General features: G+C 45.8%; 1 protein-coding gene across 9 annotated transcripts in view; it reads right to left on the bottom strand.

Moving 5' to 3' along the window:
- RNF220 (ring finger protein 220) overlaps positions 1 to 27,511 on the bottom strand; it is a 193,299-nt gene that overhangs the window by 7,880 nt on the left and 157,908 nt on the right. For all 9 annotated transcript variants that reach the window (XM_040565944.1, XM_040565950.1, XM_040565952.1 and 6 more), the window contains 6 exons: positions 21,612 to 21,708; positions 20,492 to 20,578; positions 18,741 to 18,796; positions 16,989 to 17,067; positions 1,733 to 1,841; positions 398 to 472 (listed from right to left, as the gene is read on the bottom strand). In XM_040565944.1, coding sequence (XP_040421878.1) covers positions 398 to 472; positions 1,733 to 1,841; positions 16,989 to 17,067; positions 18,741 to 18,796; positions 20,492 to 20,578; positions 21,612 to 21,708 — 503 coding nt within the window. The remainder of the gene's footprint in view (positions 1 to 397; positions 473 to 1,732; positions 1,842 to 16,988; positions 17,068 to 18,740; positions 18,797 to 20,491; positions 20,579 to 21,611; positions 21,709 to 27,511) is intronic.

Below are 27,511 nucleotides of genomic sequence, written 5' to 3'. Positions count from 1 at the left end.
CAGGTGAATATTAGGTTTCCCAGAAGCCACCCATTCCATGAAACCTCAGGGGATTTGGCCTCCATTCCCACAGCCTTACCTCTGTGTGGATGCCTCCCAGGGCATTACTGTAAGGCAAGGTTGTACCCAGCACAGAGCTCTTACACCTCCCCATAGCAGCAGAGGAGCAAGCAATGAGCAGGACTGCACCTTGGTAATGAAGACTCAAACAAAACTCACTGAAGTCAAAGCTGGGACGGGGTGTTAAGTGGCAAAGACCGGGAAGTCTGCATGCACAGCACTCAAATTGTTTAGAATAAAGCAAAAAGGCATCTTTCCCCACGGTGATTTAAAATAAAGTATCCCAGAAGAAAGGGAGAAGTCTGTAAGTCAATTAGAAAGTAGCCAAGAGCCTCACCAGAGTCCGCAGCCAGCATTCTTCACAGTGCACATGCCAGCACTGAATGGAAGTCAGGGGCATTGTGTAAGAGTCCTGAAGGAAAAGAAGCAAATAGGTTATTTCCACAGCAGGGATCTACTGATTCTTTGCTCCCAGCCCCATCACAACACCCTCCTTGGTGGGTATGCCGTCAGACTACAGACGACCTAGCAGCATAGAAAGAGAGCGCACATCTGATCTTGGCCTACCATGAGGTGTGAGGCAAAGGAAAAACAAAGCAGAATTAAGAGGGTCTTACGTTAACAAACGTCTGCTGACTTTGCACGTAAGAACTGAGCAGAGACAGCAATGTTTGTGTAGCAGAAGCAGAAGTCTCCTGCAGTCCATTTTACTGGCTTCCAAGAACTCCTGTCGGAAGCCCATAATCCACTCAAGTGGTGACCTGGCTCAGCACAGTTATCACAAGAGCATCTGAAGTTGCTGTGGCCACCTGCCATTATTCCCATCAGAAAGGTCACCACATCATATTAAAAAAAAAAAAAACAAAACAGCGACAGGGTAAGATTAACCCCTATCACAACTCCCTTCTCTGCAGCAACAGCTTAACTATATCCCAAGAACGTTGATGTTATTTCAGCAGACACGCACGCTCAAGTGTTTTCCATGATTGCTACTAAACCTCTGGAAATGAGCAGCAAACTGTCGTGCCTTCTATGGGATGAGATATGGGAACTGCTATCCCCATACCTACAAGTCATGAGCGGGAGAGACAGCACCATGCATCAAGCTGAAGTTGCAGAGGGAGCCCTCTGCCAAGCAGAATTTTCTCCTGCTATCAGCAGAATAAAAATGTAACAGGAGATGCAAAGCTTTGCAAGCTCGGACCATCAGAGGGAGCTGCTGCCTTTCTTTAGGGAGGCCACAGGTTCAACACAGAGCAAGCAGGACACGGACAACTTTCAAACACTCAGGCAACATTCCTGGTCTCAAATCATACAGTGGTCATCATATGGATTCTACTCTTTTACGTATACAAATTTGAACGTGCAGGAAGAGAACACCAATATCTGGGAGTTTTCTAGAGTTAGCTTGAAAGTCTACCAAAGCTGGGGTTTTCTGGCCTCTGATACAGATGGATGGCTACAAAAGTGGAGAGCAATCTAATACGTATGGAAATTGCAATTGCTAATACCTGGCACCTATATTCAAAAGGAAAGAGAGACTCTTCTTGGTGTATAGGGAAGATGGCGAGTTCTCCCACCCCAAAAAAAGAAAAAGGAGAAAAGCTTTCTCCTCCTCAGCAAAGATACCAAAACATTTCTGATTCATTACCACAACTGGAGTGCTACTCACCATGCAAATGAGACATTTATAGCGGTCCCCACGGGAGAGCTGCCTTTCTAACTCACGGACACGAGCCTTTAACGCTTCGAATGTTGTCACTGCGGAGTCTTCTGTAATTCTGCAAAAGATGACAGAGAGTGAGCATCACTGAACACACAAGATTGCTGAGAGTTCAGGGAAAAAGGATCTCACAGCAGGTATTGCACAGGAGATTGCAACATTTAAACTTGCATTGGAAAAGAGTTGCTGAAAAGCCCAGTGTGAATTCTTTGAGGTCTGCTACTATACAGTTGCAAACACGTCATGACAGAACACAACGGGGCTGGGGTTGCCAACTTCACAGAAAGCAAGTTTCTGCAAGACATAGACACTTAAATAATGGAATTTTTTTTGTTTGTTTATTTTTTTCTGCCTCCTTTCCTGTCTCCTGTAAGAGATTTCTTCGGGCCAAATGCTTTGGACAAGGCTTTGTGTGCTGGTGAGCTAATTCTGTGTGGGCAATAGGAGCTGCTCTTCCCCTTAGAGAATGGATGCCTCTGCTGACCATCAACCTTGCGAAACACAAAATCAGCTCATTACGGAGGATCGACACAGTGCTTTTGCATCAAACAACCTCCTAGCTCGTTGGTTTCTAATACTGAAAAGAAGGAGAAGCCAAAAGCAAAAGACACTATACCAACAGGCAGCTATAAACGCAGCTTTACAACCTCTGCTTTCCCATTTTCTAGGGTCAGTTTTGATGGGCAGCATTATCTCTTTTGTCACAGAGGCACTGTGCTGAGGGCAGGCAAGTGTATTTTCATGGTTCTGCAAGGCTGGTGAGAAAAGCAAGCTGCCAACCTAAAAGCAAGGGCAGACAGGAATGCTTAGCAAATGAGATGCAGGGAACATTACGGACAAGGATGTGTCACTCCAGCATGCTGCAAAATCTGATTCCTGCACAGTGCAGATACAGGGATGGGCCCTCAAGCATTCCCCAGAAAAGGTTCTAAGAGCATTGCATTGATATTAAGGCTGTCACCCTCGTGGAAAAAGAAAAACACAAAAGAAAACAGCAATTTTCATTTACTTCAGTGAATTTCAGGCCTGTCCAAGCAGACACTGGAAGAACCTGAAGAATACCTCGCCACCAGAAATTGCGTCAATCACAACATAAACCCCAGTAGCACCCATGTGTTGCGCCTTTTTAGAGGATAATTCATCAACAGGTAGCTAAAACCTGGGTCTAGTGGAATTACTACAAACAATAAAGCGAGCTGCAAGCTCAGCACTCGCACTGCATGCACTCGCTTGCTCCTTTTTTGTTCGTTAAGTCGCTTGTCCCCAGCGCTCAGGGAGGGACCTGGGGTGTCTCCCACACAGCCTGAACAGATCAAATTCCTGGTCTTGTGAGTAAAGCAAGCGGCTACGCACTACACTGGAAACGGAGCTAGTCAAAAACATCTTCGATGATTGTTCTAATTATGACACTTCAGAAGAAACTGGGGTTGCAGGAGTGCATGTGGTTAAGTAGCAGTGCTGTAAAGCTCCTCCAGCTTCACTCCTACCTTCGTGCAGACCACGCACTGCATGAGCTAACTGGGACTTCAGAGGAGAGACCTTAATCAGATGGAGATTCATTGCAAATGAGTTACTAGGAAATAGTAAAAAAAAAAAATTAAAACGACAAAAAAAGGTAAAGAAATACAGGTCCCATGATAGCCTAGTGGGTGGGAACAGGGACACTGCATTCAAATCTTGGTATCAATAAATACTCTTTGGAGCAAAATGAAAGAGCTTCTGTAGGAAACAGAGCTCCCCGCTGTGAAATATCCACTTGCTCCTACTTGTTGGTATAAATTATCATCAGATCCCAGTTTGGGTTCTGACCCTCAAGGGAGAGTTGTCAGTATTTTCAAAGAAAGTGCAGAAAGCTGTTAGTTTTGTCTGAGGGAGAAACAGAATTATTTATTTATAGCTTGAAGATTATTGTGGGATGAGAAAATCATTTCCCTTCCAGTCTGGCCTGTCAACAAGCTGATGCTGGATGAAGGCTGCCGTTGAATTTGACTTTCTGGAATCTATTTCTCCTTTCTGCATGCACGATGGTACCAGAACTTTAAAGGCAGCAAGTGTGGCTCCTGCCTGAAGCAGGTGGCAAGCAGGAACCTCAACCCCTAATAAATTCTCCTATTACTATCTGTGCAACGATGCTTCCTCCTTTGAAGGGTTGGCAACTCAGTAAGGAGAGGGAAAAGGAATCCTTGAGCAGATTCAAGCAAAGGCCAATTCATCCCCAGTCCTAGCCCAGTAACAGTCAAAGCTTGAAAAGGAAAAATTTGCCACTGCAACAGCGAGAGGAGATACAAAATGGCTTGTTTATAGAAGCCTAAATGGCTGACCCCCATCAGCCAATTTCGGAAAGTCTCTGAGATAATCGCACCTGTCCAGTAATAAACGAATGAATCAGAAAAGGAGGCTGAATAGAGGTATAAGCAATAACGCTCAGAGGCTGCCTGATACAACGGCCAATCAATAGGAGGGCTGTAGATCAGGGTGCTAGTTAGCTGGAAAATTACCGCACCGCTGCGTGCGTCACGCTGTAGGGATCCTGGACAATCAATGTGGGAGGTATTGATTTAGTTATTATCACTTCATACGCTCCAGACATTGTTAAATATACATTTATTAACAAGACTGGGGTGCATTGGTAAGAGAGGGAACATTAGCCACAGCAGTATCTCCCAGAGCTGATCAAAGCTCGGCTGTGACCGTCTTTAAACTCCACGTTCTCCGTACCAAGCGTGCTCTCAGGACAAATCCTGATGCACAGCATGGTGCTCGAGAATCAGCTTCTATCTCACGAGAGAGGTTTTTGGCCACAAGTGAGTATTTTGCACTTGAGCTTTCAGGAAAGCCTCCCGGAGCAGCAGCAAGCAGGGACACGGGGGCCAAGGGTCAACCCAAAGTGAGCGATAATTGCATGGTTGCTTCCGAAAAGCCGGAGGAAATGAGGTCAAGGGAAATAGGGAGAACATTAGTAAATAAAGGAAACTGGAACTACCTCCAGGGATGGAATAAAGACGAGAGTCACTTCCCATGTGTCTGGCTCCCGTGGTGGCCAGCACACTTGGGACACATGCCATTCCATTTAGTGACATTTTACCGTCAACCTGCTGCTTGTATCCTAAAGATAAGTATCGCTCAGGAGCGACTCTTCCTGCAGCAGCAATCTTGGGAACTCCCTCAGGCTTCCCTCTTGCGTGCGCACCTTATGTGAGCTCTCGAGGAGACAGCGGGGAGCAGGCTGTGCAGTATTTTTTACGGGGTGAGTAAGGCCAGGGTGGAGCAAGGGTCAGAAAGCCAAACTCCACGGACGGGGTAAGGCTGTGTACACATTACCCTGCCAAGGAAGGCAGAGGGGATTAAGACGTAGGAGGAATTAGGCTCCACAGCCCTACTCCCTGCTTTGCCTTGACCTCACGCTAGATGCGGGAGGACTAGTTTAGCAATTTTGCGCCTCGCTGCTCTGATTTGACGTGTTTGGATAACGTCATTTATCAGCCTTGGGAGAGACCTGCTGAGCACAACCGCTGCAAAGAGCTCTGCCTCGAGCCCTGGGCTGGTGCTTCTCCGACCACGCAGGTGTGAGCAGCCTCGCCGATACCTCCTTGCACAAGAGCAAAAGCGTGAAGGAAGGGCTCCTTGCAGAGGAAGCTTGGTCCTGCAGTTCTCTCTGGACTTTGTGTTTAACTCTTCAGCAACTCAGCAGTCATGGTTGTGGATGCTGGGTACCAGGGAGCAAGTCTATGAGACTGGGAAGAGAACACTCGATAGTTTCCAGTTTTTGTGCCCAATACATGTTTTTCCTACTGTTCGTAGCGGTTTTTTTTTTTCCTCCTGACGGCACTGAAAATAAGAACAAACTTTCTTCCTTTGAGCACATCCTTGCTTTGTTCGTGTAAGAGGCCAGGAGAAAGGCACAAAAACACCATCTGAGAGAACAAGGACCTATCTGTAGATTTCAGCTGTTACTCAGCGATCACGTCCTGGGAAATCTCCCGTGGGAATTGGTTGCCTCCCCTTTGCAAAAAACTTTAACCCAAACCCTGGTTATTTGTCAAACATTAGCATGCATGTGATCTTTGTTTCTCCAAATTAAATCGAGCAATTCCTACCCGCTGTCCCAGTGGGCAATCACAAGCAATTCCGTTAATTAAATTATCTCTGATTCTGCAGCTCTGGAATCTCTCAATTGACTAAGTCTGTGCTTTATCATCAACAAAATACCGGACCAAAAAGGAAACAAAGAGATGCTGATGTCAAAGTGATTGGCTTCAGTTAACCCTTCCCAGCTGGATATTAAGTGCTGCTCAAGGAACTGCTGCACTAGAATGAGCCCACGAGCAAGAGCTTCGTACCAGACACCAGCAGCAGCTGTTCACTTCTGTTTCCTTTCCATCACATAGGGAAAAAAAGTAATACATCACTGCATCCAGCATCCTGTGTGAGAGCCACAGAAAGATGCAAACTTAACTGCTAAAGAGGTAGAAAACCACCTCAAAGATCAGTAACCCCCTGTGAATACCCTATCCTCCCCTTACCCAGATCCCACCTGATGTACCCCGCTGTTGACGAGTCTCCGTAAAACATTCCCCTTTGGTTTATTTCCACCGGATATAAATTTTCCTTTCTTCATAAACGGCCACACTGTACACAGCATTCCATAAATTTTTACAGTTCCACTGTTTGTATGTACCTTGTAAAAAATGCTTAGCACTGATTAAACGCACCACTAATAAAATTTCATGGGCTACTTTTGACACTTGATATTCTGACCTTCTTCTCTCTTCCTCGCACATTTCTTTTTGTTTTCATACGCCTGTAAACACAGAGTGGCAGAGGGAAAAATGTACAGTCCCCCGACAAATCTGAGAGCAATGTCTTTATTTTTAAACAAAGACTATCTTCCCTTGTCCAAGGCGGAGGACCTGATCCCAGCAGAACGTACCTGCCAGTTCCCCGCACCGGGGGCAGAGGTCAGGTCACTAGCAGCTTACATATCATAAATATTAGAAACAGACTGGTCGATGCTTTGAAGGCAGAGTCAAGCTAAAGTAAGATTCCAGGGGCAAAGAAATTGCTCCTGGCCATATCCAACCACAGCCACTGATGACAATTACCATAACCACAACTGCATTGCAGAAGAGGAAGCCTCCTGTGCACAACGTGCCTCGGGGGGCACTCCTCTTTAAGACTGGATAAAAATGATCCAAAAGAAACCCCAACATCAGTGTGCAACCACTTCACTGCAACAATCCTTCAACGTGTTCGAGGGAGGGCAACTTTCTCAGCCTAGTGACCATGTTTCATCACACTGCAACGTGCTGGGCAGAGCTGCTGTGAAGCTGGTGACAAGGGCATCGAGGGACAGCAGACCACGACAGTGCTGTCTTGACACCACCTTGTCGTATGTTACCTTCAATAAAACTTCCCTGTTACCCAAGTTTCAAACACCAACTAAAAGGAGCCCTAAGTCTGCTGGGACAAGAACATTTGTTGTTTTCAACCCGGTGAAAGAATCCATCCCCCTTTCAACTCAGCGAACACCACCAGCAGCACGTACTATTGCTAACATCGCGGGGAGCACATCTGGGCAGGTGGCGGTGAGCTGCTGGGAGGTAACACGGACACGAAGGCCTTTTGCGCTTACTCCTCCTACAGGGGTGCAAGAGCATAACATACAAGCGAAAAAAAAAAAAAAGGTATCTACCAGCAAGTAAAATGCTTAAACTGATAGGTAAGCTTTTTAACAGAAAGTCACAGGTGGCTTTTAAAGGACACAGCTCAGAAATTTTAAGCATTTTTAAGTCTGAAAGAACCCGAGCGTCAGTCGCTGGTGGCAGACTGACTGCTAATTGCCCCAGAAGGTGCAGGCTACAGCACTGGCACGATGTGCTGTGATTTTATTTCGCTAGATGAGCTGGCTACAGCAGAAGGGGCCGCATCCCTAGCAGTAGAAAACTGCCCAGCAAAGCTGTAATCAGTAGAGCCAGGTCAAATCATACCAACTGAAGTTTAGACCCTCCGTCTATGAGGATGCCAGCACTAAAAGCAAATCATCTGGCAAGCCATCAACACTTTAGGAGCTGGCTTCCCCTTTATTTAGCTAAAAATCTCATTTATTGGGTTTATTTGTTTTTAGACTAACCTCCTTTAAAAAGGCTGACTTATAATCCTGTAAAGCATTGTCACATGTATTGAGGAAATTGGCAAGGATGCTTATTTATTGTCCTCTAGGAAAAAAAAAAAGCCCTCTTTCCTTGATTAATGTATGTCTTTGTATTGTAAGATATTAAAGAATGTTGCTTCACCTGTAATTATAGAGAATAGTTTATTTTGGCAAAGTGCCCTGGCTTCTGGTTGCCAAGTTATGAATAATGCAATGTTCCCCATTCTAATTTCCGTGTTCTAAGTTGTGAATTTGGAGCGGGGTGCATGCAAGGGCACACACACACACACAGACGATGCCGCGGCTCTCTCCGTCACGAGCGCCTCTATTTTATACTTGCTTGCACAACTTGTTAATACCATCATCTGCTTGCCAAATCCAGAGTTTGCTTCTGACTAATTTCATCTTGATGCAAACCAAAACTGTTGTCTTTTTTTTCCCCCACAGAAGAATTATTTCTCTTACACTTGCATGCACCGTTGCAATACCACTGAGGGGAGCTTACCGCTGCAAGAAGGCGTTTTAAGCCGCATTTAGCTGGGACTTGGGTAAAGATTCCCCAAAGAATTTAATGACAGAAGAATTCATTATGCTTTCATCTCTCCTCCGCCTCTACAACACAGAGCCCAACAATGTCTTTACAGGAGCAGGAAGTAAATTCAGGCACTGGCTCTTTCTCTCTCTCTTTTTTTTGGCCCACATTTCGCTGGGACACATGTGCCCAGCCCCAATCAAAACAGAGACAGATGGCACCGCTGATCATTCAGAATGGAAGGAGCCTGGGAGTCAGCATGTTTAGATGCATTTGTAGGGCTACACAGTATCTGCTGGCCACTGGGACTGATTTAAAAAGACGGCTAGTGAAAGTCTGAGCTCGCGCCAAAATTTTAACTGTGCCATTTGAGCAATTATGGTTCGACATGAAAGCTGGGAGAAAGAATGCATGGGTCATTCTGATTTCGATTTAGAGACTATGTCCCCTGTTCCAAAGAGGAAATAAATGCAATCCCATTGCTTTACTGGTGATAAAGGAAAAAGCCATGCTACGGAAGAGTATTTTGCTGCAGCAAGGTTTTATTGAGGCACTACTGGCTGAGTTAGAAAACAATTCTCTAAACAGAATGCCTAAATATAAATAAACGCACATCTAATGCATTAATGCGTCAATTCACCTTCCAAATGCAACCCTCAACCTGGTGACCCTACGTGTATTCCGAACAGAATGCACGATGCACCTTCACAGATCCTTTCTTAACATACATCAGGGCCATTTTTCTTGCAATGCAGATAGGAAATGCAGCTCCTCTCCCCAACGAAGCACATGGGTTAGAGGTTCCAGCCTACCAAGACTTGCCTTGATCCGCAAGCAAACAAGTTTGGATTATGACCAAGCTCCACATGGGGCCAGGCAAGACTGTTCCTCTCCTGGAAGACTTACATCTCCTGTAGCCCAACATCCTACTGTGGCCTGGAGGTAGTCTGGGATTATTGGTAGCTTTGGCTGGTCAATCAGGGAATTAAATTTACAAAATATCCCCGAGGTGAAAGAGGAATAGCAGATTCCTCACTGAAAAAGTCTTCAGAAATTGGACATGTGGCTGAGTCCTGTGGCCAGCCTCTGCGCACAATGAAATGCTTTCTACTCCCATGGCCTGCCTCCAAACGGCCGAAATAAACAGGAAATATCTATGCTACTACAGCAGCACTTGGATTCCTCTGCAGCCTTTTAAGGGCTTTACCGTCGAGGTGATCTGCTTTCCAGAACCTCCATTCATGAGCACTGATTGGAGGTGCACAAGGGCAGCGTGATAACACATCCTCCAGACAACTTCCTACAACTTGTGCTGCCCGGCCTAGAACTTTTACACCGCGGCCGTTTCCTTTCACGGGGAAAGAAAGGCTCAGAATTAGCATCATTTAAGGTAATCGTGCCTTCAAAAAGAAACACGAGGCCATTAAAAGAGGCCAATGCACTTTAGTATCACATAACCAACTGTGGTCCCGGAGCTGGAAAAGGAAACAAGCAATGGAGAGGAAGGACAGGTCATGAGCTGGCCATCCAAGGGAAGGGCTGGAACGCTTATGCAACCGAGTAGGAAACAGCAGCTTCGGGGGGACAGAAACCGTCCAAAACAAGGAAGAGAGGAGGAGAAGTGACTGGATAAATAGGATAAACTGGCCACAGTGGTGGGGAGTGAGTAAACATGAGCATTGACACTGAAGCGAGGGCAAAAATCAACATGGTTATTAAACAACGTTAATTACATCACTTGCTATTACACGGTGGGTAGTGACACTGTTGGGTTTTGTGTTACAGAGGCAGAGAAGATATGAAAGCATAATGAATTCTTCTGTCATTACATTCTTTGGGAAATCTTCACCAAGCTAAATACAGCTTAAGACTCTTTCCTGCAACAGTAAGCTCCCCTCAGTTGTATCACAACTGTGCATATGAGCATAAGAGAAAATTACACGCTCTACAGTTGTCCCAGACATGGTTTAGCTGAGAAGTAACGCAAACTGTTTTTTTTTTTTGTACTCCTTCATATTTATATTTACTAACTATAATCTAAGAAATGCATAAACTACCGAGAGCTGTAATCCAACACCCTGTTGTCACACAGCAGCTGGCACAGCACAAACACTTACTGAGTTCTGTGATAATGGCCAGTAAGTGCCAAAGAAAGCAGCAGCCCTATTAATGCCAGTACGCAGACAGCCTGTGCGGCCAGGGCTACCCTCCAACAGATGCACGGGAGCAACAGCAAACTGGCAGTGGAAGGGGCACAAGATGACCCCCTTTCTGCCTTTCAAAGGAACATTCCCATCCAAACAGGGAACACAGCCTACATTAAAAATAATTGTTACTTTTCTCTTGAGAGCCTCTGGGCACCATACAAATATTTCCTAAAAAAAAATAAAATAAAAAAATCCATCCCTGCCTGTTAATTCTTACAGCGTAGGTAAGGGATGTGAATAAACAATCACATCCTCAAAATATTTTCAGAAGGAACACAGCGGGATCCAAAATGCTCCATCAGAGACATTGTTAAACACGACAGGCTAATTTTAGGGACAAGTCCTCTCTCTGACAAGCTGCTCACACATCTAAGGGCAGAATTCATCTGTTAGAAGGCAGCTGCTTTGTGTTTTACAAGCTAAAGTTTCTCTTACCTATGGAATAACTCCAATATTTCACAGGGAATCATCATCCATCTAACTGAAGTACCCTCTAACGGACCATCAGCCTCATATCCCCTTTGAAATAGCACAGCTGAGCACTTGCTGGGCCACGATTTATTTTTTACCTTCTGAGACATCTTGCTAACTCTATAGCTCAATAGTGACAGTCGAATTTCACACTGCGATAGCCCCCCATCGATTTTTCACTCCCAGGAAGCAACTCCACAAATTAAAGTTAACAGCATTTCTGAAACTAAGAAAAAGAAAAAAAAAAAAGGGAAAAAAAAAGAAGAGAAGGGGAGGGCAAAGAGACACGGAGGGCAAGATGCCTAAACTACGCCTCCAAGATCGGAAGAAGATTCCTTCCTGGGTTTGAACTTGTTGCAGGACAGGGATGCTACTGCCACCACCACTGACAAACATCCTGGGCTAGCAGACACTTCAGCTTTAAAATATTACAGACAAACTACAGAAAGATGTCAAATACACGTCTATAAAGAACTCCACCAAGGCATGAGAATTAGACTAAATCTCTGGACCCAGCTGTGCTGAACAGAGATACCATCCTCACCCCAGGTCTGAGCTCTTACCATTAGCCTGCCTCGCTGGGCTTTGTTAACCACTAGCCTGTGGTGAGCTGCGACAGAATTTCAGTTGGAACAGTTGTAATAAAGTTTGTGACCATCACCGGCATACCCAGTTTCTATGGAACAGTTAAAAGAGGGAGCAGAATCAAGAAACCCAGCCCAGCTCTCCACCGCCAGAGCCTGAACACCCAACCTGGAGGATGATGTAATGTGAATGTCTCACTTCGTAAAAAAACCTCAGCATCTGCCCATGCACTCTTCCAACTGTGACCACCGGTACATATTACATTCTACTGAATTAGTGAAAGGAAGAACTCAAACCTAAAAAATACATAGTAAATCTGGACACGAGCCCTGAGACACAAGCAGCACTCAGCCCAGCAGTGCCTCCTTGGCCTGGCTTCAACAACCCCAAGCTTCAGTCCAGCTTCCTGGACCTTGTCTCAGGTTTGCAGGGGCTGGTCTCAGACCAGACCCTCCAGCTGCAGATCCTCACCAGCAGCATCATGTTCGCCCTTGGAGCACAAAGGGCTAGGTCATTTAATGACTCCAAGTAATTTTTTAATTTTATCCTTGCTCTACGATTTTCTTGTCTACCACCAAAGCCTATTAATGGTGTGACATTACAGCGAAGGGCTGGGAACACTTATCCTCTGGTGTGAATGCACAACAGCTTCTGTTTCCCCGTGACATAGTGGCTTAAGCATGGCTCCTTCCCTTTGAGGCCTGAGCTAATCCTCTGGCTTCACGCTGGAGCGGAGGCTCCAGTCTCATCCCACCTCCCCAGAAGCAGAGACCCTGAGACCCAGACACAGCTACCTCACCTACTGCTCTCACACGTTTCACTCTTTGCACAAGGAATCCACCCTTAAACTAATTTTAAGTGATGCTTCCTCACACGATCCTGCACCAGCACTCTTCCAGAGCCAATGCTTTCCAAATAGCTGCTTTGGAAAGAGGTGTGGGAGGGAGGGTGGGGGGAGAGAAGACGAGAAAAATAGAACAAACAATTGCTTTTTGTCTCCCAGACCCTCTTTTTAACCCAACAAGCATCTCATCCAATGAAGCATGATGAGCATGAAGTGTTATATAAAGAAGATAATTATAAAGGGATTTAATGCTTGGCAGGCTCATCGCAAGGTTTATGGCAGAGGTAGCGTACTCACTTAAACAGCCGTGCATCCAGGTTTGCTATTATGCGGGCAGTGCTGCTGGGGCCAAACGGAATCAGAAACAAGATTTGTTTTACGGAAAAAAAAATAAAATAAAGAGTGCAGCCCCCTTCCCACTGAGGATGGCAGCTCCAGTCCCACCTCCTTCCAGTTCTGTCCCATCCCTGATTAATGATGTTGTCTGCCTGATTTATGACCCACCCCAACAGATTAGAGTTTCCCTCTTCAACCTCCTCCCCTCCTGCCAACCCCCCCCCTCAGAAGGCACAGCCACACTTCACTGGAAATATTAGAGAATTATTAAATAAACATTCATACGTCATGTCTCTTCCCATACTGAGCTCATCGTAGTCAACGCTCAGCGGCCGGGCCCTGTTTGCTTTGGGGCTGACACCAAACAGCTGGAGTGATTCATGGAGAGGCTGGCTACAATGCTCTGTGTCATATATCATGCTCGCAGCGCTCCCTGCCCCGGCGGAGATAAACTGATCAACCACAACGGGCTGGAATGAATTTATGACAACACAAAATTGAGGAAAACAAATGGGAGGTGACCCAGTGGGCCACTAACCCAGACTCTTTCGCTGGCCTGCAATCTAGTCTGGTGGCAGAAAGCAAAATTGAACATTGGCACTCTGAATTAAGATGCTGGCTTTTAACCCCGAGGAACCTCAGCTTCAAAATGGCGCCAGCGCCCCTGCGGGCAGCACCTCAGAGGGAGGAGGGAGGAAGACTTGTGCGGGGAAGGCGCTCTGGTGGCCCTGAGCGTGCAGCCAGGCTTCAGCTGGGCACGGTGTTCGTGGAGGAGTCGGGGCAGGGGTCTGGGCAATTAGGGACAGGCCGCTCTCGCCGAGCAAAGCTGCATCTCACGTTGAGATGAGGAAGTTTTCAGCAGCTGAGCTCTGCCCATCTGCTGAGGGCCCCTGCCACCACCTCCACACACGACCTGTCTCTCCCCAGCAGCCTTCAGCACCCCGTGGTGCCCAGACACCTGATGTCGGCATGGACATGCAAGATTAGCTGAGGAGAGCTGGGCCCAGCACCAGGCCTCTCCTTACCTGTGGCTGCCACCCAAAGTTCAAACCTACTTCAGATGAGGTCAATGGCAAGAAACCTTCCTGAGCTAAACAGCCATCAGGGCAGGGGGAGCTGAGCCCCATCTGGTCATTTGACAGGCCAGACACTTCCAAGAAAACCAGGGTTTAGATTGAAGTAACTTGCAAAGAATTTCAGCTGCGTGCCGTAAGGAGAATGGCTTGCTGTACAGTACTAATGAATTAAAACCAAACAAAACCACAAACATATCGTTCTCCTCACTTAGGCTTATTTTTGGAAGAGGGAAGGGGGAGGGAACAGCATTCTTACGAGGTAAGGATCAATACACAGACCGCTGCTGACTCTATTAGCCACTGCTCTGAAGGGAGAGCACAGCTGACCCAGGTGGTAAACCACGTGCTTCTGAACATTTTCAAAAATGCTAATCAGCTGCTACGCAGGGCTTAACATGCCAATCAATAACGTTAAGATTTAAAAGCAAAAATTGAAGTTTCAAACAATGGTGTAAAGTGATGCTGCCAAAAACTTCCTGCAAGCGCCACCCAAAACAAGAAAAATGAAACCAATTTAGCTCCAGATTAAGAAACAGGAACTAGAGATGAATCAATTTAGCCTGTTGGGCTGGGTCGCCATATATCATGGCTCAGCAGTAGAGTGGGAAACAGCCAGACAGTATGAAACCCTTCCCCCTCCTTTTCTGTAGGCTTCTAGCTCTGATCCCTGTTATCAATTAATTTAACAGAACCCCTCTACACCGACAAGCACACAGAACATTCAGACTCCTTAAATGGCAGGACAGAAACTATTTATCACACACGAATCTCAAAGGAAAGAAGGAAAAAAAAATAGCAGTTAGGAATTCTCCACCTGAAACACCATCTTGCTTTCCGAACCTTGGTGAAATAAAGGCCCTTAAAACAAAAAGCTCTCCCTGCTACTTTAAAAAAAAAATCAGCGTTATCGGAAAGACTCAGCAAGACACTAAGGCTCTTCCTGTAATTTCTATCGGGTTTTGCTGACCTTTAGCACCTTTTGCGGCACTGAAGCTTCAGCAGGGCAAGGTTATTGTGGAACAAGGCGCGTGCACATACACACGTGCGTGCACACGTGCAAACACACACACACTCCTCCACTTCACAGCAGAGTTGGCAAGAGTGTTGTTTGGAAAGGACTTTGGGATCCTTCAAAAGGTGCTAGCTAAAGCCTCTTTGATCAGATTATTAAGCTATGTCAATTTTATCACTTGAGCTCAAGTGTTCTGGAAAATGTCAAATCCTTTCAGCTCCTGCAGTTTAAAGATTTTCAATAGGAGTGGATCTGGGAGGGTGGAGGGCCGCTGGCCTGACAGGCAGGACGCCCAAAGGGAAGCCAAGCAGTGGCTGAGACAAAAGCTGACAGATCGGGGCAGAAGGGATGCATGTATCCTCAAGACCCTACCACCAGGACACACGCAGCAGCTGGCTCACTCTAAGGACAAAGCTGCTTCTGCACCAACCTCTGTGCTCTCCAGCTCCGTAGTCTGTGGCCAAAGTCTGCTCGCTGAGAAGTATCAAACGGCAGACAGCCCACGTTTGGGACATGCCAATAAAACGTCTTGTAAAAGCAAAGTGCCGAGACCACAAAGCAGTCTTAAAGTTTCCTCTGCAGCAGGGAGTCTCCTCAGTTAACCCCCGACTGTGAACAAACACTTTGCCAGGCTGCCTGAACTCTCTGATACCCTGCAACCTACAAGGGGCACAATCTCTTGCATCAGGACCAGTGACAGGAAAAGAACAAATGACATTAACAAAATAACCTTCTGTAAAGTCAGCTTAATTTCACTATGAGATTCTTCCCTGTCCCAAATTATCAGTGTACCTCACCCCCCAAAATGTAAATGCCCCCTGCTTAAACCCCACATTTTTTCATCGCTTCCACCTCATTCAAGCTGTTTTGTCTCTCACTTGATCGTGGGGCAACATTTTATTTTGGGCACTAGTGACTCAAGAAATCCCATAATATAACACAGTCCATGACAACAGTGAAGAGCCTGTAGTTGTGTGCTTGGATTGTCCAAAGTTGCCTGAGCAGGAAGTCTGTCAAGCAGCTTGCAGAAGGAGGCTGAGGACAGAGGTTGTTACTCAAGCACACAGTGCAGATAAAACCATTTTTTTCTATCCCAGGCTAGGCTGCAGGATATCCAGCTAGCAGAAAGAGAAAGGAAAGGAGATGAAGAGGAGCACCTGCATTATCGAACATTCAATCACTGAGACTCAAAGGTTGTAATTCAACTGGAAGGGCTGCAGGTAGAACAAACTCAGGAACTGAGACATATTTTCATGAGCAACCATACAGAGATGCAATATGCATTTTAAGGGAAAAGAAATTCTCTCAGTGAGGCTCCTGCCAAGTTATGGGACTGCTGGGATCCCCCTTGCTGGAGAGATGGAGGGTGGAACAAGCAAGTACCATGGAAAAGACAGAACAGAAACAATGTGAAGGACTCCTCACAAAAACTGAGATAAATGATAGTCGATTCTCCAGCAAAAGCAGAAGCAGGATTCCATGGATACATTGATAGCAGAAACCTTGCAGGAAGAATCAAAAAGTCTAAGTACAGCTTGACAAGCTAATTGCTTTTGTTAGGTTAAACTAGGTTTGAATCTTTATCTCCTGTTCAAAGCCTCAGCTCTGATCTGCACTGTTAGGCACCATACAACATATGAAGACCCACCACACCCAACATATGGTGGGAAGCATGGATATATCTATTTACACAGATTAAAAGTTTACAGTGGAGAAGCCATTTGGAAGCTGCTCTTAATCCCTAGTCACTGGGTACCTGCCCATGCAGATATCTGTGGGAAAATTCCCCACTGGCCCTGTGTGAACATAGCAATGATAAGTCAGGACAACAACAGCTCAGAGACGAGGCTTCACGTTAGAGCAAAACTTCCCCTCACTGATAACAGCTTCAAACATGCCTGCCCTCAGGCTAGCACTGCTGGGAATGCCCCATGGCATCCTATGGTTCTTAAACCAAGAAAAGAAATTAAAGCTATCCACTTGACACTCACTTTTCAATGTCACTGTTCTTACAGGTCTTCTGCATGGTCTCCTGTTTACTGCTTTCACCATTACTCGTTGAGGGCATTTCTGTTGGGGGAAAAACAGATGAATTAGTAACAGAACATTTGATCACTGAGATGAAACAGTCTGAACGAGTTACAGTTTCAGAAGCAGAGAACCCCAAAGAGTCAGTTTCATGTCACTTCTTGGAAAGAGAGAAGACCAATACGACCCATCTCTGTCTGGCAGGGAGACCCCCTCTCTGGACAGCATAATTCTAAGATTTGGGGCTGAAGATACAATACCCAACCTCTCTCCACTTCATACTGACTGACCCTTGCAGATGTGTCAGCTGCTTAAGCCAGGATTTAAATCAGAAAGGTTTGATGCAGCTGCCACAAAGTGTTCTTCCAGAAAGGTGGGTATGGAGCAAACTTATCCAGCCCAAACTCTGCTCTCAGCTTCTCCCTTTTTCCAACACCTTTCGGACACAGACAGGGAGAAATATATGCCAGGTAACTAGTACGACAGAACAGTCTGCTCATAGCTCTACTCTTTAGCAACAGTCCCATGGCTCCTCCCAACACTGGAGGGGATGTGAGCCTTCAGCGAAGATAACAGTCAGAAATGAGCCAGATGAAAAGTCCTGGGGCCAGCCTCTGGGCTGTAGGTTCAGCACCACTGCCTCATGTAAAAGGTATGAAGGAAAGAGAGCTCATAGCGAGCGCCATGAGGGCTGCTTCCTCCTCACTGCTGTCGCTGTAGTTACTGAAGCTGAACACACCTACAAGCAAGTGCTCCTACATCACAGAAAATAGATGTGATTGCCTACCCCACAGAAGGAAATGCCTGCAATAGATATCCTATGTTCCTCGTTTAATCATCATGCCCTTGGCGAAACTGGTTCTACCCACCCCCCCTTCCACTGGCAGTCAGTTACATCTTGTAGACACTTTAAAGGCTGGGAATCAGATGCCCAAAGCATTACAGTAACAGAACAGGGAACAGAATCATTGGGACAAGTCTCTTCAGGTCGCTGAGCTTCAGTTCCCTTCCTAAGGGAGCTAGAACAGCACTGCCCAGCTCTGGAAATGGATTTGGCATCTACAGCTGGAAAGCGCCAGGTTTTATTATTCTCATAGTTCCACTGGGTTGCTGTTTACATTTCCAGTGCTACCGGCATTAAACAAAACAAAGCAACAGTTGAATGGGTTTAACCCCCAGCCTCCAATTAATTCTATGAGCTTTCAAATAATTTGAATTACAAATAACATGAATTATAATTTCACATTTACTTGTTTGCTCTGAAGTTTCTACTACAGGTCATGAGGTAGGATAAATCCCAGAGCCTCTAGCATCCCCTTTTAAAGAAAGGAAGATGATAAAGCAACTGGGAAAAAAAAATCAACAGGTACCTACATAGTTTAAACCCCCAGCAGCTGAACAACGTTACATAGTCAAGCTCTGATGGCTCCCTCTGTGATACAGTAGTTTGTCTTTTAGTGACAAGCAAGTCAATCCAACCCCTATCTCTATCACCGTAGCGCTTAAAATTGCATTTTTGGGATCTCCCCCAGATCCATCCACTGACTATAGTTAGCTGTGCTATAAATTTACAAAAAAGATAATGTGACAGTACGTACGTATGTGTTTGCTGGTACTGCACAAGAGCATTTGTAACTATAATTACTGGCCATCAGAAGATACGAAATATCTGCTCTCCTGTAGAATACAGGATAATTTACATATTTAACACTCACCATCGCTGGCCCATTTAGAAAACTCCGGTGTTATTCGAGTACTGGGTGTGCCACCACTAAAAGAGAAAAAGACAGAATGCTGAAGGTTAAATATGAAGATCTTGCTGCTTGGGAAAAGCCAGCCCTTCCGCCCCCTAATCCACACACCTCTCCCAGTACTTCTTATCATCAGTCTAGGCATCAAATGTGAGCAGCTGGCCTGCTGCAGGAGGTGTTTGTGTGCTAGTCTGCATCTCCACCAGTGATCTCCCAACCTGCTCTTCTAGCTGTGGCCTCTGCTGAATCACAAGGGGGTTGTGATGCTGACTGAAGGCTTAGGATTCAAATAACACCTGTGACCTAAGGATCATTCCTGAATACACAACTTCAAAGAGGAAAACCTTACTGGCAAACAGAAATCCTCCACGTTCCATTAGCTTCTTGCTTTAGGAGTAACTATATGCCACCATAGGTCCCATCTTTTCCATTTTCCCATTTGAAGAACACCAGTATTGAAGTGCAGACCACTCCTAACCTTGTCCACTCACTTGCAAGCCAGTAACAGAGGCAGTAACAGAAAGGAACCTTCCCAGCAGCCTGCATACTTGTGGCCATATAACATTTCAGCTCTATGAGCTGTGACAGTTGCAATCAAAACGAAACGTAGGCTTACCCTTCAGGACATCAGCTAACCTACTGCATTTCTACAGAAAGTTGCCAGAATTTCAAAGCGCTTTTACAAGAAACATCACGAGTCCAGAAGATGTTCAAGCACTTTGTGCAAACAGCAAAAAAAAGTCTTAGGTCCAATCACACGAAGGAACTAGGTCTCCTGGCCTCATGTCCTCCGTTGTCTCACTAAGCATTAGGTGTCCACAGCAGATATCCTCCTGCTACAATACCCCTTTCTTAACTGTGAAGGAGCTTTAGCATTTTTGAGGCATTGCCTATGGACTAACACTGTTAGCAAAGTATCGAATGGATCAATGGTTTGGATCCAGAGCGCCAAATACACATTTCTATGAAGTGGAACCTAATTTTGAACTAGTGTTTGTGACAGGCTAAGCAGTAAGAAAACTTCATTTCACTGCTCTATCAATCACTTCAACCTTGACCTCATAGGATCACTTGGTGAAAGAGATAGAGGGGTAATTTAAGCCCTGTTTTATGCAGGGCAGAGGGCTTAGAAAGCAATCCTAGCTCCCTGTTAAGACTCATTTTATTTGCCTGAAATGCTTCCCCAAGTGCACTGAATGCTGTCTGCCTACATTCTCCACAAATGTTAGTGGCCAGAGCACACATCCTGTCCAGACCTGCATGCAGGATTAGTTTGTGTACCTTGCAACACTAACGTGATGCAATGAAATCATACCCTAGGTGCCAGACTCCTGATGCACTAAACAAGACTCAGATCTTGTTCACGTGGCATCACGTTACACTACTACTACTACTGAAAGGATACTTTTCATCATGAAGCATGATGATGCACAAAACCCTGGTACAGCAATTTCCCCATGGCCAGAATTTACCTCCTGTCCAACACTTTTCAGGGAGAAGACAGCAGTGGCTGCGTGGTGTGGTGGCTAGGGTGAGGGAGAGTGTGCAGGTAGGCTTTATGAGGCTGCGTGGGTAGAGATGGAGACCCACCCATTACATTTGCTTCTTTGCAAGTCTCCCTCATCACAACCTTTGCATTCAAGTGAATGGATACCTTCTGCTAATTAAGATTCCCCAAATGTAATGAAAGCAAATTCGAAAGGCACAGCACTTACTTTAAAACAGCACCTCGGAGCGCCTCCCTCTCTTTGGCTTCACCTGGCTCTTCCCCAGTGCAAGGGATAACGTCTGCCTCTGTGTACCTGAGCACAAGCTGTTAAGGAACATACAGCCTTGCTGCAGACAGTGGAAGGGCTTCTAAGGTGGTTAGGACACAGAACAGATTCATACCAACTGGAAACAAATATGTCAAAAGAAGACGTGCTGGCATCCATTTAGATGGATTTAGATTCTGGATAAAAGTTTTGTTTTAGGTGAAAAGACACAGACAAGTCCTTAGACAACAACATGATGCTGCAGCCTCTTAGAAGAGAAAAACAATTCCTCAAGCTCTGCAAGTGTAATTTGCACAACTCCATTATTTCTGTTAGGGGTACAGAAATTTTCTACTGGATAAGGCTTCGGGCTTCAGTGTTAAAGGCTGGTAGAGATCTCAACACAATCTGATTTTACAGCTACACATTCCCTCTCATCACAGCTAAGTCAATGTCTGCCTAATATCCTTGCAGGAATTCCTCCTCGATGGCTACACAGCTGCTGTAGGGCAGAATTCATAAAGCTGTGTCTGAAGAGTCTAGCTCCTAGACGGAGAAGTTCCAGAAAACTGCCCTTAATGCCAGTTCTGCACATGAAGTGTCTAATGAAAGGAATAAAAACCTCAGTCTCTCAGTTACAGTGGCAGGTGAATAATGCTTGAAGTATTTACTGCACAAAGCCCCTGAAATCAAGTGGGTGGCTTGGAAAATAAACTAAATTCCTACCCACAGAGCAGGAAAAGCTATCTATATGGAAGAATTTTGGATGGAGAAAAGAGATTAGTAATGAGTATTGCTTATGAAATAGACATTAGAGGAAAAAGTAACTTTGATCTCCTGCAGTGTCTCATACAGACTTCACCAACTGGGTCTGAATTTGTGCTGCATTAACAGAAGGCTCTCAAAGGGAGCAACTGGGAATCCCCATTAGTTCAAATAAAATGGTAACTGGGGCAGGTGGTGCCATTTCCAGTACAGCTGGACACATTGTCCAACACTACCCAGAGCAGCACTGTATGAGAGGTAGCTGAAGGTGCACCTCTAGGTTCCCTCTCAGTAAGAGCCTTTCAAAAAACGATACTGTGGTTTCCCGTATTCAAGTGTGTCGTCCCCATCCACATCCAGGTCAGCGTCGCTGTCTGGATTCTCCTTGCCACTGCACATGATAAACCCAGAACCTGGAAAAAAAAAAACAGAATATGTGGGTGAGCAATTGAATTGGAGACCAAGCAAAGGGGCTCTCCTGAGGACAGCAAGACAGCACCAGTCTGCAGGCTGCCCTTTACTCTGAACATGCTCGCAAAAGGTACCATCTCCAAAGCCCACACAAAGACTATTTTCTGAAGACTGCACAGAAAACACAGGTATGCTAACTTCCTAGATTTTATGCTCAAAAATGCCCCTCAACATTGGACATTGAAAAATATTCTCGACCCTGTGCTCTCCACACAAGTTATCTGTAAGTTGAAGGCACTACAAGCTTTTTCACTCAAAGTCAGAAAAAGAATTGAAGCAAAATAGAGAAGGCTGATTTTTCATAGAAGCGGTTAACACAAAAGCTACACTACTAGTATGTAAAAGAAGGCCACGGCGATGATCTGAATTAGTCCTTACTTCAGATGCAGAGGGCAGGCAGAGGCTAAGATACAATCAGAAATACCATTAAAAAAAACCCTTAGACTTGACTTTTTTTTTTAAACCATTGAAAATGTTTAAGAAAAGCAAACCAGTTTTTAAGATCAGGCTGCACAATCATTGACAGCCCCTTACAAACACTTCTTATGTGAACAAATTCCAGTGCAAGTCAACAGGAGGCCTGCACTTCTAACAAGGGTTGATCAGGTACGGGTCCAGTCACAACTCCAGCGGTAAGCAAGAACAAACAGTCCCACCCAAGACTGAACTGTGCAATATGTGCCACTTTCTAACAATATATAAATTTATTTTGGTTCTCACACACGTTGTTTACTGTGTTATTACCAACTGTAATCAGATTTCCTTTAACTGAATCTGGGCGCGAGCACCTACAGAGATGAACCTTCACTTGGTATTTACTTCCCAATATTTAGTAATAGAAGGGAAACACTTATACTTACTCTTTTTGTGATTTAACATGGGACGTGCTTTCTCCCATAAGACTGAAAATTAAGCAAAAATCTCCTGAATCTGAGGGTGGTGCAAGGTCCTCATTTGCAATTCAATTCCGTTTAGGGACATAACCTATGTAGACAAAAACTTGCTCACTCTGACTGCCTCTAGTATACTCCTTCACTTCGCATCCCACTCTCTGGACAGCGGACTTGGACAGACAGAGGGCACCTGCTGGAGCGTGAAGGACCTGGCACATCCAGACAGCTGGTGACCTAAATCTGCGGCCAGAACAGGGAGCACATCCTACCTGCAAACACTCAATGAGGAAGGCAGAGGAAGCCCTAACTCTGGTAGATTTCTGCACTGTGAACCTGGTTCTAAGTGCAGAAGACACTAGTCTTCAGCTAGTGCAGGAATACTGAAAACAAGGTGCACAGCTGAAGAAAGAGGATGTTCCCAGGCCTTAGGAGTGGTGGCTGAGCTTGTTCTCCCCACTGGGCCCCCACCAGCACGCTTACACAACCTCACACTGTCAGCAGCAGACTTGTACTTTCCCAGCCCAGAAAAGCGAGCTGTATTTCTAACAGTCTGCATCTGTGCAGAGAGCAGGGCAAGGCGAAGGTCTGATTTCCAAGGACACCACGCAGATAGAGCACTTTACTGGCGCTCTCTAGGAAGGGATGCTCTCACTGATTCATTAAGCCCCCAATAAAGTTTGTTTATATGGATTTGATATTTCTCTTCCCTGAATATAAAGAAGGTCCTTAACAAGTGATAACCGTAGCATGACAACGATTTTAAGACTAACCTTTCCTAGAAGCATAAACCACCTTTTCCTTCGAAGTAATTGCCAGCCTTACTTTTCAGCAGAGCTAACGCAACTAGCATTGACAATCCAGCATCCACCCTGTGTGTCAGGTAGCAGAGGAGCCGTGCTCGCAGGTCAGCTCGGCAGTGGCGGCGGGGCAGCCTTCTTCCAGAGCCCTCGCGAGCCTGCTGGCCGCACACGGCCAGCCAACATATGTCACGAGCTGCCTTCTCTTGCTGCGGTGGCTCATCCTGTAAATCTCGAAGCCTTCAGTTCATCACAACGTTTGGGAGAAGATTTAGAGTACTAAGAGAGACCTGTCAAAGAAGCTGGATAGTCTTTCAAAGCTGCCTGAGAAGTCGCAGGGGGCGCCGGGGTGGTAATTTACAGGCCTGGCATTTAACCTGCTGTAACACCATCCCCTGCACCTGGCATTACTTTAGCCCATCACTTCTCAAAGGCCATAAACTTTGGACACACAGGTCCTCATTTTTCTTGTGTAGCTGTGGGAAACACAAATCATGCAAAGCTGGAGCTGTGACTTGGCCAGCCCCGGAGGTGATCTGAATGTTAGCCAGACAATGAATACTTGGAGCCCGGTGGGAGGAAGGGGGTCCAAAAGGCTGAATGTAAATGGGACTGCTCCCTGCGTGTCTCCCTGCAAGAATGCCAAGCACACAGAAATCAGGCATCTTTCCATCAATTTCATTCCCAAGTGACCCAAGCCAACTAGTGGTTTATGGTTAGAGCTTAAGAAAAGACAACCTGCTTACTGCGATACAATTTACAAATATTACGGCACCTTGCCTTCAGAATCCCAGTGTCCTTGCTCTCAAAATCTTCGTACTTAAGAAAATCCCTCATGAGTCTGTAACAGTAATACTCCACAGACCTTTTGCTGAATCTAGCTCTGAAACAGAAATGACTGCATTCCCACAGGGTACCATCCCTCCTGCCCAACACGTACAGGGGAAGGGTTTGGGCAGTACACGCTACGACGACAGATACGCACTGGGATATTCTGATACTGTACTTCCATCAGAGAGGAGGGCATAACAGAGAAGTTCACAGGTTCAGATGAGCTGCAGGAAAAGGGCAAATTTTCTTTTCTGATCAAACAGGGACTCCTAGGCCAGGGCCTAAGGAAGTCACAATAAGGTGATCCAACACTTATCTTTATATCAAATACAGACTTTTTTTGAACATGACCCCAAGTGTAATTCACTGCAACACGATAAAAAAATACTGATTCAGAAACTGTATGCTAAACAAAGTAACCTCTGTGTACCAAGAGACTTTGAACATAAGCTGTGCTATTGGTTTTAGGACTTTAGAGGCTGCTTTAAAAAAAAGGAAAAGATATTCACCAAATATGATTCCAACGTGAATTAAAGGTCTGTAAGCCCCAGTACGGCCACCGCATGCAAGAGAACATGAAAGAAGAGGATGCCAAGCTCGGTCCAGCATCACCTGTATGAGGGCTGGTGGCAGGCTCTTCGTTCTTACACCATCACCTAAAGCAGGGATGGGTTTTGAGGCCAGTTCCAAGGGGCAGGGGTTTGGTGCCACAGTTTCAACCTGACCCTCCTTGTCTGACTTCCTGGGGTTGCTTCCATGCACAAAGCCAGTGAAAACACCCACGCAGCTGTTCAAATATTTGACGTCTGAACTGCTTGACATTATTCATTCATCTCAGGCTCATTCAAACCAGATTTCTGGACAAGTGCTGTTATAAATGGATTAAGAGGGCCACTAAATGCAAGGAAGGCCTGATAGGATCACACCTGCTTCTCACTAACTCAGCTCAAGTGTAAGGACTCAGAACTTCAGCTCATGCCGGCAGCTCTACAGCACCATCCAGGAGTGGGGAAAACGCAAAATAGAGCACGGAGAGTGTCAAAGAATAAAACAGCCTTTGTGATGGCATTATTTCAGACCCACCAGAGGAGAATGGGAGCTTCCAGAAGACCCTCTACCACCACACACGGGTGATTTGCAATTCAGCAGCGTGCTCTGGGTTCCTCAGCAGGGCTCGGCTTCTGAAGGACGCGCAGTAATTCACTGCCATCCGCAGCGCTGCCTAGAGCAGACCTCTAAAACCAGTGCCGCTATCCAGAGGTCAATGCCCAGGACTAGAACTTTATCCCAACGTGTTAATAAAGTGAAATCTGACAACTGAATGTTAAGTTGTAAGCTTGACCTACGAATTCACAGGAGATGTGATCCTGAGGCTGTTATTCATAGAAGCAACTGCGAATCTTACACAGAGTCACCTAAGGCCTAAAGAACACAATTCCACATGTGAATTTGAAAATACTACTTTTAGATTAAAACAAAAAATGCAAATTCTCCCATAGCTTTCATTTCCTTGTTGAAAGAGCTTTTTTTTTTTTTCTTGCTGTGCACTTGGTAGGAGGCAACCACTTGTCATAGGCTGCCAGCCCCGATACAATTAGCCTCCTGATGCGAAAGCAGCACAATTCTCTGACAGTCTTAATCCCTGCTGCCTCCTTAAGGTCCAGACAAACAGGAGCGAGCAGGCAGGTCAGACGCTGGGGCCATTAAGCAGAGAAAAAACAAAGTTACGGCTCTGTCTCCAATCCCCATTGCTCTTGCAGCCAGGTGCTCTGACAAGCAATTCCAGCACTGGTATTGAGTGGCACCTCTATAAACTCTGTGACAGTTTGGGAGACAAACTCCCCCATCAATCAGAATGTACCTATCAAGATCACTTACCTACAGCGCCCGCCACCCTCCAGCACTGTGTACACAGCTTTGCTTGGGCTGGCCTCAGAGAAGTCCGCCTGAGCTCTGACTCAAGTCAGTTTCTGAAAATTTTAGGTACTCTACACAAGCAACAGGGTTTCTCAAACAGAGAAGCTGAGCTCTGAAAAACAGAAAAAATTCCCATGCCTCTTCACCACCACCAGGCTGCAGACACCCACAGGCTACAGGAGTCAGCTGAGCTTGAAGGAGACAGGGAAACGCTTCCCACTTCCTTCCATGCACAGATTAATAATGGCTGCAGATAAATCTCACCTGAAATCCTTTTCTTCCCCCTTGCGTTAAGTTTTCAGAGCACTTTGCTTTCTCCTAAGCTGTCCCCTCCGCATAAGCATCCTCTCTGACCTCTGCACTGCTTCTCAAATCTCGCCTCCTTTGTGCAATCCCCCAGCTGACAGGCCATCTCAACACATCTTCAGTGAATGGCAGCTCAAGCTAAGATCGAGAGTCATTAACGTGATATATAAGCAGATTCACAGAACAGAACAGAGAAAAGGGCCTCGCATTGAAGTCCCTCCTTTTCTCCATCACGCCCGGCAGCAGATGGTCAAAGTGACAACATATGCTGCTTCAGGTGTTGGCAGCACTGCTGGCTCTCGCGCAGACACGAGCTCACACGGAGAGCAGCAGTCTCAGGAGCAGCAAGGTAACACAGCCAGACCAAGGCAGACCCAAATCCCTCAGCCAGATTTCATCAGCGCAGCTGGGAAAGCACAGACCTACTGCGCCCCATCTCTGCTCCTTAACTCCTACCTGGGCAGATAAGTCAATTAAACATAAAGAGAACAGCTGGTCCCAAAACCCTCACTCCAAACAAGACCAAGGAACAAAACGGATGCGTTAGTAGCAGTATTAATTGCACCACTGCTATGACAGCAGCTACGAGATGCTGCTCATGCAGAGGATCAAGCTCACCTGAATAGTGCTTCTCCTGTTTGGCCCCCAGGAAGAAAAGGTTCAAATCTGAATTGGGAATACACAACATTCTGGATTTCTAAAAGAAAAATCTGTAAGTGGGTCTAAATCCAAATCCATCTCGGCATGCAGCTCTACTGGGGCCTGTATTGGCTGGGAAGAGACATTCATTCTGCTCACAGGTAATTTGCACATGTTCAGGAAAGAAGAGAAAAAGCCTCCTATAAATCTCCAGAACTGTAGCCTCTGCTAATTACACTCCTTGCAGTAACCCCCTTCTGCACAACCTCCCTTTCCAGCACGTTCACTCTATTTTCTTAACGAAATGTCACTTGCTGGCTTCTTGCAGAGTAAAAACAATGAGGGCAATAAAAGTAGTTTAT

This window comes from Cygnus olor, chromosome 8, assembly GCF_009769625.2.
Source record: "Cygnus olor isolate bCygOlo1 chromosome 8, bCygOlo1.pri.v2, whole genome shotgun sequence".
Taxonomy (NCBI): domain Eukaryota; kingdom Metazoa; phylum Chordata; class Aves; order Anseriformes; family Anatidae; genus Cygnus; species Cygnus olor.
This window is presented reverse-complemented; position numbering and strand designations above follow the sequence as displayed.